Source organism: Montipora capricornis, chromosome 6 (assembly GCF_036669925.1).
Source record: "Montipora capricornis isolate CH-2021 chromosome 6, ASM3666992v2, whole genome shotgun sequence".
Taxonomy (NCBI): domain Eukaryota; kingdom Metazoa; phylum Cnidaria; class Anthozoa; order Scleractinia; family Acroporidae; genus Montipora; species Montipora capricornis.
This window is the reverse complement of record NC_090888.1, coordinates 750,449-763,588: the sequence shown is the minus strand read 5'-3', so window position 1 is coordinate 763,588 and position 13,140 is coordinate 750,449. Positions and strand designations below refer to the sequence as shown.

Here is a 13,140-nt window from a genome sequence, read left to right as displayed (position 1 = left end):
GAGTAAATCATCCGTTTGAAATTCACAGATGACGAAAAATTTGTGATCATTACTTGCGTCTTTTTTGATTTAGAAGACGTTGATATATCCGATTAAAATGCAATAATAGAAAATCCGCAACGCAAAGGTTGAATCCCAGGAAAAAAAACCCCGAGGAAAAAATATCTGTGCCAATATTTTCTGAACTTCCGGGCTTTGTCCAACAAATAGAAGCGGCTGTCTCTAATGGTCCGACAAGTAAATGCCTTTCTGAACAAACATGATAGAAATGAGAAAACTTACGTGATTCATTAGTTATCACATTGATAAAAGCAAAGTTTCCTTCAAGTCGATGCATCTCTCGAGCCAAATCACTCACTCTGTTCCTTGAGTAAATCGTTAGCTTGTAATTTACAAATGACGAAAGATTTGTGATCATTACTTGGGTCTTGTTTATTCCTTGTTTACTGGGTATGTAATTAACTTCATTATCACAAGGTCTGTTGACACACTTGTTGTCCTTATTTTCATTGCAAGTCTCCCAACATTCCACGTCATAGTACACGCGACTCTGATCATCAGCTGTTTCCGGTGGTTCCCATGTCAGCCCGATGGCAGTTTGGTTGACGAATGTAACTGTGACATTTTTGGGGGCCGATGGGATTTCTAAGAGAGAAATATATGGATAAAAATAATGTTATAAATAACAACAACAGCTGTGGGGAGGCTGATTGTCATTTAGGTTGTCTCAATATCAACACATAATCTTAAATTGCAATTTTGGTGCGATCCGAACGAAGACTGGTACATGCCCATTCAGATGACTTGGAATTGAGCCATCTCACCCCTTAAGGTGTCAAACCGTTAGGTTTTTTTCAAAGAAAGTTGGGCAAAACCCAGATGAAGGTACCACGCAGGACTTAACGCCTTCCAATTTTCTTCGATTTGGTTAGAAGGGATTTTTATTTGATTTAAGCGCAAGGGCCTCATATCTAACATTGATGTTTTCTGTTGCATTTTTGGTGGTTATGAATGATGATCTATGATAACATCCACTCTTTTGGGTTTTGAAATAATAATATACATCTAATTCTCAGTTTAAGGCTCAAAAACTGAGGCCGACACAGATGGGCTCAAACATAAAGAGAAACTTACCAGTGCAGTTAAATCCCTTTCCTTCATTAAATTTTCCAGGAGGGCATGCTTATTTTATTTCAACAGGAAACAAAAAAGCAAACAAACAATTAGCCATATAGTGCTAAGAAAGGAAAGTTGGTGTGTCTTTTTCTTAATGAGAATTGGTATGTCCGTTTAGCTTCATTCTTGGTTGAACTGAGCAGTACTAACTTGGGTTTAATGGAACATGAGTGAATTTTGTTAAGTACATAAATTGATTATTGAACAAGAATTTCAATGAAAAATTGAAAAAAAATTAGGTAACTTTTCGTTGGGTGAAACGCTTTTCATCTCTCAAGTGTTAACAGTAGTTTGACGCGCCTTTAATATATGCGAATTGTAATGACACCGCGACTTTCGGAATAACTGATGTGCTGTACTTTGTCCAAGAGTTTTGGACTAGCGACAAGCGAATCCTCGACAACCCTCTGTCATCTCACCATTGGTACCAAATCGGGTTTCATTATGACTGACCTAATAAGTATGGGATCAGATATGGAAAACAAGGTCACCAAAAAATCGTTCCCTTTTTCCTTGTAACAAGAACAATTAATGTAATAAGTCATACTAGAAAAAAAAGTAACAAACTTAATACCTTGACATATACCTCCTGATTTTTCCATGCCTTCCTTGCAAATACACCTGCCTTCCAGTTGACTGGTATTCCACTCACCATTGCTGTCACACAGAACAGTCAAATTACCTGACACTGATTGCACAGAGTTTGGCGCACAACTTCCTTCCACGGAAATTGACTCCAGTTGAGAAAGTGTTTCCGGAAGAGAGACCAAACTGTCTGCAAGCGCTTTTCCAGGACAAACCTTATATGAGACCTTAACTGAATACAATATTCTACATCCACCTCGATCACGAAATCCAAGAACAATATATTTGCTTGTAACCTGAAGAGGCATTGTTAAAGTTTCTCTGTTGTCAGACAGACGGCTGATATTTGCAAATCTTCGATATAAACTGTGGTTGCTGATAGGGTTTGGTATGTGATTAGCGTCCAGACGTACATTTGATTCCAAGACATAAGCGTAAAATGAATTTCTACAAAATTTGTACGACGGCAAACACTGACGTGACTTATACTCTATGGTGACATCCAATCTTTCTCTGTCTCCCACTAGAATCAGACCGCTTTGTAACCAGTTGTTTGGCTCCTCGCTGTTATCAAAACTGCACACCGAGTATCTGTCCCTTAAATTTCCACCAGATGGGTGATCCCACTGTATATATAGAGAAAAACAACAACGTCAATGCCTTTAAATGCAAAACCGAATGACAAAGATTCTGTCCAATAAAATCCCTCCACTCCCGGATGGGCGATTTCACTGTACAAAACAAGAAAACGAAAAGGAATGCATTCAAATCCGGTTTCCATCAAGGTATATCATGAGAAATTGATAGGTGAGTATGGCTAAGGTGTAAGTCTAAATTTGCTTGAAAAAAACGTCACTAATAAAAAACGTAGGTAATTAGAAAAACACTTTTGCATGAATTGAATACATGAGGACATTATAAGTGATGTTTCATGCATTAAGCTTATGTTACATACACTAGGCACTTTTTCGTGCAACTTGTCTCGCAATTTTGTTGCTACACAAGTTGCACGAAAAAGTGCCCGGTGTAACATACCCTGCCACAGACATTCCATGCGACATTTTTGTTGCCGCCACAGTTGCAAGAGGGGGAAATCAGTTCTACTTTGCGGAATTCATCTCGCAACGCTGCAACAAATTTTCATTGCGTTGCGTAACATCTGTTTTGCAACTTAAGTCACAACGGTTTGCGGCACCAGCCAATGAAAATGTTACTTTAACCTCATTTTATCATCGATTACGAGACAAGATGCAAAAAACGTTCCCAGGTGAACACCCGTGAAGCAACTTGTCTCGCAACAAAATTGCGCCTAGACAAGTTGCGGGAAAAATTGCCTAGTGTAATAAACTGGCTTTGCTGAAAGATACGGAAACACGCCAGTCTCGGGTTTCCGGGGACTCCCTTTGACTTTTGTAGATAGCTGGAAGCCTTTTGTTTGTGACCAGTCACAACTATTTGTAGATCCAACATCACCTGTATCCCACAGATCCGATTAAGAAAACTGCAAGACACCATTGGATAATGATCTTGGGAGATTTCTCCTACATTCTGATATCTTGGTTGAGTATACGGCTGACAAACACGAGCTGAACGGTAGTGTGCAAATTTATCGCTGAGATCCTTAGGCTGTTTATTGACAACATTAGCTGAATCTATGTTCGTGATTAAGACTGCGGTAACTGCTGGTTAGAGAATCTCGAGTTTGCAAGGAAGAATACGGGAAGGCGCTGGGAAATTTTCTGTTTGGAGAACACTGTCTTCAGACATTCACACTCCACGGACAAATGCGTCAGAGAGAAAGGCAGCCCGGTATCCATTGTCGTAAACAACCCTTTTTCTCAGCGGTCCTCAACAAGACTATGATGGTTCTGTGCTCAGCTGATCAATATGAATTCCAAGGGAAAAAAACTGGATTCCAAAGGAAGCACACAGTCCTTTCCTGCCGCTGTGGATTGTGAACTTTACCACACCATCATTTCACATCAAACACTTGGCGACCATTTTAAAGCTTACTTAAACCAGCATTATGTTATGATCTCTGAAACGTTTTGGTACGTCTCAAATTGAATTCAACACTTCTACAACCTTGAAACATCTTGGTATACAGAGGTCTACACGGGGAAATCGGGCTGGACGATGAGTACAAGAACGACATACAGGATTATTATCAATGCAATCTATAAATATTCAAATCAGTGAAAGGCACAAAAGCATCTAAAAACTCATGTCCCAGTGAATTGTGTAAAGATTCCAATTTTGAGAACTGAGCCATCGTGTGCGACACCTATTCTGCTTACAAATGCCAATCATCTGAGCAATAACATTAACGAACTTCCATGTATCACAGATATAAATGATACTACAATCGCCATTATAACCGAATCCTGGCTGTCCAACGATATACCAACAACAGCTATCTCCTTAAAGGACAATTATAACACATATCGGAAGGATCGAGTAAATTGTTATGGTGGAGGAGTTGTAGCTTATATAAAGAGCAATCTAAAATCAAAACGTTTATTGAATCTTGAAGACGAAGAGAGAGAAGTTCTTTGGCTCAAGTTATTTCCCAAGAGAACCCTCTGCTTCATAGTTGTATTGTTGTTGCCGGTGTTTATTATCCACCAGGAAAATCCGTTACAGAGGTAAAGGATATGACTAACAACTACTTGACTCAATCATTAGATACGGCGCTAAGAGATAACCCATCAGCAGGAATCTTGTTGGCCGCAGGTTTCAATCAACTTGATCTGAAGAGTTTATGTAGAATATTTAACTTAAAAAGATTGGTTCATGGTCCTACCCGAGGAAACAACACACGCGACCAGATTCTTACAAATATGGCTACTATCTACAATGTGGCAGTCCATATATCACCGCTGGGAAAATCAGACCACCAATGTCTACTCGTTAAAGCTAAAATACAGGTCAAAGTAAAGCCAATCCTGCGGAACGTAAGAACAATGCGTCCAAGAAACATTGCAGTACTGACAATACGCCTGAATGAACAATATTGGAATCAAGTGTTAAATGCACGAGATGTAGAATCAAAAGGTGGACATATTTACACAGCATATGACAAGCATTCTACATGGAACTATGCCAATAAAAAGAATGCGAATGCATCCAAGCGACAAGCCATAGTTAACTCCATATATAAAGAGTGTTATTAACGACCGACAGCGTGCTTACAGCGAAGGAGATATGGAGAAATACCAACAACTACGAATTAATGAGTCCCTAAGGGTCAGTGACATAAAAAGGGGGGAAAGCCGCGGGGGATATTCGCATGCCCAGGAGAGGGGCATGGGCAACCGAGGGTAATGATGATTACTCCTCCCCCCACCCTCTGCAAGGCTTGTGAAACTAGAAAAGGAGGAACACAGAATCTCCTTTTATCTATTTATTATTATTATAATTTTTTTTTTTTTAAATATAATTATTATGTTAATCACTATCTTTTGGCGGAATTTGGGTGGCAGGGAAGGCAGAGCCTATGCCCCCTAGGGTAGCGGTGTCCCTAGGAGGACCCCCTAGAGTAGCGGTGTCTCTAGAGGCAACCCTACGTTAGAATGTAACATAGGGTGGACCAGAAGAGGGGTGCCCTTCTGGAAGGAGAATAGGTCAGATGGTGAGTTGTACCATCTTGGAGTAAGCAATCCGGACCTCTTGCCAAGGAGGGCTGTCCCACCTACTGTGGGGTAAAGTGCAGCCCAGGGTGCACTTCCCTGCCACGATTGTGTGAACCAAAAATATTCTGGTCAAGAATGGGGGAACACAATCACCCCACAGTAAATTGGGTGGACGTTGGCTGGAATACCAACTGCCACATGTAGAAGAAATAGGATACGATATAGGCATGCATAGCCGTAATGAACAGTAACTAGTTGTCATGATACTGGTCATCAGGGAGACAACAAAGAAGGGTCTAACCTACAATAATTATTATTACTTCAGTTCATTGTCAGTTGTTTAGGGATAGCCAGCAGTGTCTCTTGAGGAGTTCTTATGTAACGTTCATAGCAGTCAGAAGACCAACGACCCAATACCTTGATTAACCAGGCAGGAATCCCTGCAGCAGCTGCAGTAGTCGCAGCACCAATACGGAAGCTATGTGAGAAATAGTGTTGAGGTTGTATGCCGCATTGCTGCAGGACATCACGGAGTGCATGAGTAAGAGAAGTTCAGGTGAGCCACTTGCCACTGGTGAAGGTGAACAGGGGGCCTGCTGATGATGGTTGGCATTGGAACACGTAGTCTTTCATAGCCATAACGGCACAGATGGAGGTAGTGGACCTTGCTAGGGTTAGGGTGCAACCATTGCGGAAGGGATCTGTTTTCGACCGTTTAATCGTGACTAGCATGTAGTCGGGAGATTCAACGTGAGGGATAAAGGTGACATCCTTAAAGCAGAGGTGAGTTGCGGGGTCGAAGACGTTGTCATTAAAGGTAAATTCGCTTGAACGTAAAAAACCGAAAAAGGCTAAGGTGAAGGCTGCCCAGAGCATAATGTGATTGAGGTCAAAAGTCAAGTCTGGTCGGTAAAGGTTGAAAATAGACTGCAGGATTTGGATTGTAATTGGATAACGATCTAATTTAACGGGGATTTGGGAACGTTTGATCCCATTAAGGACCTTCTGGAGACGAAACATTTTTGGGAGTTTTAAGGCAAAGTTGTGTAGCCTATGGAGGTCTTGAACGGCAAACAGGTAAAGTTTAATGGTATTGTAGGAAACTGTTTTGGCTAAATGGGAGACAAAATAAATCAGAGTAATTTCAGATGCGGGGAGAAGGGGCGTAGAGGGGCTAATTAACCCGTGCATAAGGCAAAAGGAAATGAAATGGTTTTGACCGACACTATAAGAACGTTTAGTAGCTGGAGCAAGGGACGCACCAAGGTAGTGGGAAACGGAGGCTGTTAAATGGACGTCGCTGATAGAGGGATGGCGCAGGGGAAGGGTGAGGCATTGGGAGCCAGGTGGCGGAAGCGGTCCATCTGAAAACGGGACAAAGAATCAGCTATTGAATTATCTAGCCCAGGGATATGTCTAGCGGTGAAGGAAAAGTTGTGTTCTAAGGTAAGAATCGTAATGGCCCGTACGAGGTCCATGATCCTAGGGGACTTGGAGCGTTTGGAGTTGATGATGGAGACAACTGGCAGGTTGTCGCACCACATACAAATATGTTTGCCTGACCACGAAGGGGCCCAGAGGTAGCAGGCGATGTAAATGGCAAACAGTTCCTGCCAGTCAATGCTGATACCCATGGTGGGGTTAAGGAGGTGTTGAGGGAGCCAAGGAGCCTGAAACCATTCCCCATTGAGATAACCACCATACCCATGGGACCCAGAGGCGTCCGTAAATAATTGGAGGTCAGGCGAGGAGAGAACGTCACCCCCTAAGAAAAGACTTACTCCATTCCAATGGGTAAGGAAGGTTAACCACATTGAAATGTCCTTGCGGAATTCCCCGTTGAGTTTAATGTGCCAGCGAGAGTTAGTGATGCCCTTTGTTAAACTAATTATTCTTTGCAGAAAAGCCCGGCCCGGGGCAACAACCCTGCAAGCAAACTGTAGGGTACCAATCAGGGACTGGAGCTCCTTCAGAGTGGCAGATTTACGGTGCAGCCACTGTTGAAGGGCCTGTTTAGCACGGATTAGTTTGTCCAAGGGAAGACGAGCTTCCATGCGAGTAGAGTCAAGGAGAATACCCATAAATTCTAAGGAGGTGGCAGGAGCAAAAGTTTTACCGGGGGCGACAGGGATATTGAGTTCGGTGAAAAGACAAAGGATTTTGCAAAGGGCAGTAAGGCAGTCTGACCTAGGGGGGCTGATGACAAAGAAAAAGTCATCCAGAATGTGGATCACGTTAGGGATACCTAGCTTATGTTTAATTATCCATTCAATCATGCAGGAAAATTGGTCAAAAAGATAGGGTGCAGATCGCAATCCAAAGGGGAGCACTGTATCGAAGAAATACAGGCTGTTCCATTTCATGCCGAGGAACTCCCAGTCGGATGGGTGCACTGGAATATTGCGGAAGGCGGACTTGATGTCCAACTTGGACATGAAGCACCCTTGACCAATCGTCTGAATGATAGAGATGGCAGTATCTATGGTAATGTAGTGTAAGGAGTAGTCGGTTGGGCTAATGTGGGAATTAACGCTAGTGGTTTGATGTTTGGGAAAGGAAAGGTGAAAAATGGTTCTCCACTCGGTAGAATGCTTTTTTGGAACAACCCCAATGGGATAAACCTGAAAATTGGGAAAAGGGGGAGAAACGAATGGGCCAGCAGTGTGACCGAGCCGTAACTCTTTCAAGAGATTGGTGCTTATAATGTGTGGATTTTGCTTAGCAGAAATGAGGTTGGGGTATTCCCTAGAAACCCGAGGACCCTGGAAACCAATTTTAAAACCCTGGGAGAGGCCGGTGAGGACAGCATCGACAGATGCCCGGTCAGGGTGATCATGCAGATAAAGGGCAAGTTGGAGAAGGTCAATAGGGGTGGTAGGGGACAGCTTAGAAAGGTATTCAATGGTGGCTTCGGGTGGAATGGCTTGAGCGGCTAGTCTTTGACTGGATGGGTCCAGAGCTTGAGGAGTCAGGGTGGTCCTTTCCTGGGTGGGCTGCAGTGCATCCGGGCTTGTTGCATTGGTGAGTGTAGGGGCAGGGGGTGCGGGCGCAGGGGACCCCTTTGTTGAAGTTGAAGCAGAGGTCACCACGCTTGGAGCCTGAAGAGTCTGTATACCTGGGGGAAAGGGGGCAGGAATCGGTTACGTGATCCGAGCTGCTGCAGGCCTTACAAAGTATGGCTTTTGGGACACCGGTAAAGGTGTCTAGGTACAACTGAACATCCCTCTGGCCCCAGTTAATGGAAAGGTTGTGAGAGGCTCGTCGGCGAAATTCCATATCATACAAATACCACGCCATACCGGGGAACTTACGGGCTGACTCACGTATCAATTGCTGGTAGGCGAATAGGTCCACCCCCCGGGATGGGTAAGAGGAGAGGAGCACAGACGAGTAAATGGCAAAAGCGTCGAGCCATCGGTCGATCCCAGTAATTTTGGGGCGCTTAGCCTGGGATGGGAGGGGGATAGTAAGGCCCTCGTGTCCTACTTGTAGTTTAAGCTGGGAGTTCGCGGTAACGTGGTCTCGTAGTAGAGAAGAAAAAGGAAGAAGGCTAGCAAGGTCCACGTACTCACCGTTTGTTATGGCTGTGATGCAGCTGTTGGAGAGATGACTGGCGATAGATGGGACTCTGTAGTTGGTATGCAGGAGGGCTGCGTCCTCCGGTGAGCCAAGATTCAAAACTTGCTGAGAGGAGGACCGCGAGAAATCCACAGAGGACGGAGTCTGTTGTTGTCCGCCATTGCGGACCGCTAGGAGAGAGGGATCTGGAGCGAGGCTGGTAACGCCTGGCAGTTGTTGATGTTGCGGAGCAGATGAAACAGCGCCAGATGTTGAGCTCGATGGCGAGTTGCTCGCGGAGTTAAAGGATGCCAATTTTTGCTCCTCGATGGAGGCAATCATGGAGGCCAACTGCTGATCCGGCATGATCGCGGGGCCGGTAGATGTGGGTGTGGAGGCCCGAGAATCATTCGCTTGGAGGCGAGCGATGAGCTGCTGCCGTGGCCCTGATTGTACCAGGTGGCGCTGGGACGCAAGTAAACGGAGCGTTTCGGTCGGCATTGCTGCATACGGCGACGTTGGTACTGCATCCGCAGAGTTAGCGCGGGCATTCGACTGAGCCGTGGTAGGCGAAACCGTAGTGCGTTGGCTGCTTCGAGATTTACGTTGTTTTGGCATTATATGTGGACGTAGGGAAAAAATGCGATCTTAAAGAGTGCAACTCAAGGTACTTGCTTGAAGAGCAAAGCTGAAATGTGGCTGACTAATGGTATGGGGGATTTACATAAGGTGAAACAGGTGAGAATCGCGTGATGTTGTGGAAAACTACTGGAAGCTTTGGCAACCGCTTTAACACTGTAAAAGTGAAAGTACTTTGACCTAAACAATGAGCTTTTGACTACGGGACAAGCCTTGATTGCGAGGGTGAGGGGAGTGGAGTACACTAGGGACAAGTGAGGAATAAATAGTACTCCCTTAGGGCTCATTAACCCCAGTTAAGAGCTTAAACTTATAATCAAAGTATCACAACTGATTTCAAAGGCTAAGCTGGAGTATTATAAGGACAAAGTAGCAACAACACGTACCAAGAATCCAGTAAAATGATTTAAATTAATCTATTTATTATCTGTGGAACAAGTGGAAATAAATCAAATTCAAACACCCCTATATCTGAGGATATGTATACCATCGTTGAAAAGCTTCAAGATATTTCCACAAAACCATGGAAAGATCATACTCCTGCATGCTATGCATTAGTTGATTCTGATGGTTTACCTGACAATCCTCCCCGCCCTCCAAGTACTGGGCAAGTCGAGAAGTTATAAAAAGAGCTTAACCCCAGGAAAGCAACAGGCGCAGACAAAATCAGTGACTGGACTTTGAAGAACTTTGCTGAAGAACTGGCAGTTGTTGCCCATGATATTCTCTGCGCAAGTATCTCTGAGAGGAAGTATCCCCCTTTATATAAAGACGCTCTTGTTACTCCTGTTCCAAAAGTTCATCCACCAGAAGATATCGAGACGGATTTCAGACAGACATCTGTTCTTTCCGTCCTTGGTAAAGTCTTAGAGAAAGTACAAATCATGTTAAATAAGGATGCCCTTAGAGTTAAAGGGAATCAACTTGCCTTCTCTCAAGGTCGATCGACCGTATCGGCTCTTGTAAACAGTAAACAAACATGGTTTAACAATACAGATAACAGACTAGAGCCTGAGGGTAAAAAGGTTATCCACTCCTTATTTATCGATTTCCGGCCTTCGACCTGGTCGATCACTCGATTCCTCTATCAAAAGTTAAAGACAGGTGCATCAGCAAGTCACTGTGGCTATGGACAAAACGTTTTCCTCAGGCAAGAACACAACAAGTAAAGCTCCCTGGCGTTCTGTCATCAACGCATATTTGTCCAGCTGGAGTACCGCAAGAGTCTGTCATATCCTCTCTGTTGTTCAGTATACTCATCGATGACTTCGACGACCTTAAACCTGTTGAACTGGAATGAGTACGGATGTGCAAATACCCTGACAACTGTACAGTTTATGAGAGTGTACCAAATGGCTGCTCATCAAATATGCAGACGTGACGTCCTCCAGAGTTGGGCTACTACAAATAATATGCTACTGAACCCCAAGAAAACTAAAGATATGTGGATTTCCTTCTGCAAAAATTCTATCAAGCCGGAAACTTTACGAATAAATAACATACAATTGGAGAAGGTATCCCAGTTTAAACTACTTGGATTCTGGTAGCAAAATAACCTACGTTGGAACTACCATGTCAAACAAACAACAAAGAAAGCCTGCAAGAGATTATAATTACTATCTACGTGAATGTAGGAAAGCAAGGTTGCCTACGGAGATTGGCACTACAGTTTATTGTACCAAAATCCGTCCACTCCTTGGAGATATGTCCAGAAATGCACACAACAACAAAAATTGCAAAAAAGAGATAATGTTGGCCAATTTGGCAAATATGGCGAAAATGACAATTTTGCCACAATCGCCAACGAGGCAAAACACAAAGCAGTGAAGGGGGCCCATAAAAGTTGGCGAAAGCAGCGAATTTGGCAAATATGGCGAAAATGACAATTTTGCCACAATCGCCAACGAGGCAAAGCACAAAGCAGTGAAGGGGGCCCATAAAAGTTGGAGAAAGCAGCGAATTTGGCAAATATGGCGAAAATGACAATTTTGCCACAATCGCCAACGAGGCAAAGCACAAAGCAGTGAAGGGGGCCCATAAAAGTTGGTGAAAGCGGTGAATTTGGCAAATATGGCGAAAATGACAATTTTGCCACAATCGCCAACGAGGCAAAGCACAAAGGAATGAAGCAATGAGGGGGCCCATAAAAGTTGGCGAATGTGGCGAACAAAATTAATGAAAGAAGAATTCGATCTCCAGTGCTGTTTCAAATGTTTGACCTCAAATTACAAAAGTTCATTTCTTGAATTTTAATGATTTTAGAAAATTAACAACCAGCATGAAGAAGAAGGGAAAGCGGAATTTGGCAAAATAGGGAGATATGGCAACGGGACGTGGCTCCAAATAAGAAAGTCATGGCAAGGTTGTCATTTGTGACTGCGGTGGAACAATTTAATTACTGACATATATAACTGCCTCGTACTCTGACAATTCATGCAAGAATGACTTCACCAACGGGTACTAAGAGTTTCAAAGCAGTTATGTGAATCTTACCAATGTCCGCTTGCAAGGAATTAGATTCAATAAACCACACACAAAATATGTCCTTGTCGTATGATCCATTACTTGAAAGTAAGCATTGCGTGAAGATGCATGTCGTGCTTGTGAATTTTATAGTAGCTTTTCACGAATCTTGCCATCAGTCGAAATTGAAATCCTTTTACCACAACTGTAGAAGAATGTCGACACCCAGTAGAACAGAAGTTGCAAAATTAAAATTCTCCACAAGACGATAAACATTTCCTGAATTGTGATCCGCCGGAAATACCGAAGCGTTGTTTTAGACGCCATCTTATGAAATTGACATATACGTCGTGTTAAGTCACTGTAGTGTAACTGCTAACTGAGCCCCAAGTCTCCTCGTTCGTCGTCTGAGTACATACATTTATACATACATAAACACTTTATTCGTCCCAAATGGGCTTTTCAGAATAAAGTCAAGGGATAACTAATGCTATATACAAGTAAATTAATTAACTAATTAACTAGGAAATGACATAATCGAACCGATTAATTATTAATTAATTAATGAAATAAAAACAAAAGTGGAGCAATTAAGTCACTAAAAAATTCGAGAGAAGGCTTCTCCTCAGGCAACGTTTGAAGTCCTGTAGTGTTGGTTTCAACTTAAGAGTCGAATCTAGTGAGTTCCAGAGTTTGACTGTCCTGAAGTGGAAAGTTCAAAGGCATATTTAACATCTGGGAGTTCCTCGTTGTACGCCTTGTGATCATGGCTCTTTGAATATAATTAGAAAATAAAGAGGCTGGAGCGCACCCTGACATTCATTTGAAGGCCATTATTGCGTGGCGATAATACAACTGCTGTCTCACAGGTAGCCACTTTAGATCTTTAAGGATAGGGGAAATGTGGTCGTATTTCCTTGAGCTGCTAACGATACGAGCCGCGAAATTCTGTACAGCCTGGATCCTACTTAAGTTGTACTCAGAGGTGTTGCTCTAAACATTACAACAATAATATAGCTTGCTAAAAACTAAGGCATTAACTATAATAGTTAAGGTGGTTGGATCAAAAGCATGTTTAACTCGATTA

At 43.1% G+C, this 13,140-nt stretch overlaps 2 protein-coding genes and 1 pseudogene across 8 annotated transcripts in view; all 3 read right to left on the bottom strand.

Annotated features, from left to right (window-relative positions):
* Window positions 1–13,140, bottom strand: part of LOC138051130 (ephrin type-A receptor 4-A-like) — a 53,282-nt gene that overhangs the window by 13,283 nt on the left and 26,859 nt on the right. For 5 of the 7 annotated variants that reach the window (XM_068897283.1, XM_068897282.1, XM_068897288.1 and 2 more), the window contains exons 3-5: window positions 1,751–2,387; window positions 1,135–1,182; window positions 283–645 (exon numbers count right to left, since the gene is read on the bottom strand). In XM_068897283.1, coding sequence (XP_068753384.1) covers window positions 283–645; window positions 1,135–1,182; window positions 1,751–2,387 — 1,048 coding nt within the window. Of the gene's footprint in view, window positions 1–282; window positions 646–1,134; window positions 1,183–1,750; window positions 2,388–12,083; window positions 12,368–13,140 lie in introns of those variants that run through there. The other 2 variants (XM_068897287.1, XM_068897285.1) reach the window with 2 other exon arrangements.
* Window positions 5,641–6,584, bottom strand: LOC138054572 (integrase/recombinase xerD homolog; annotated as a pseudogene).
* Window positions 6,680–7,447, bottom strand: LOC138054573 (uncharacterized). Its single transcript, XM_068901074.1, has one exon. The coding sequence runs from the start codon at window positions 7,445–7,447 to the stop codon at window positions 6,680–6,682; it is 768 nt and encodes a 255-aa protein (XP_068757175.1).

Bases quoted from the DNA above. Each gene is read 5' to 3' on its own strand.
- LOC138054573 (XM_068901074.1), bottom strand. From the start codon at position 7,447: ATGGAAGCTCGTCTTCCCTTGGACAAACTAATCCGTGCTAAACAGGCC.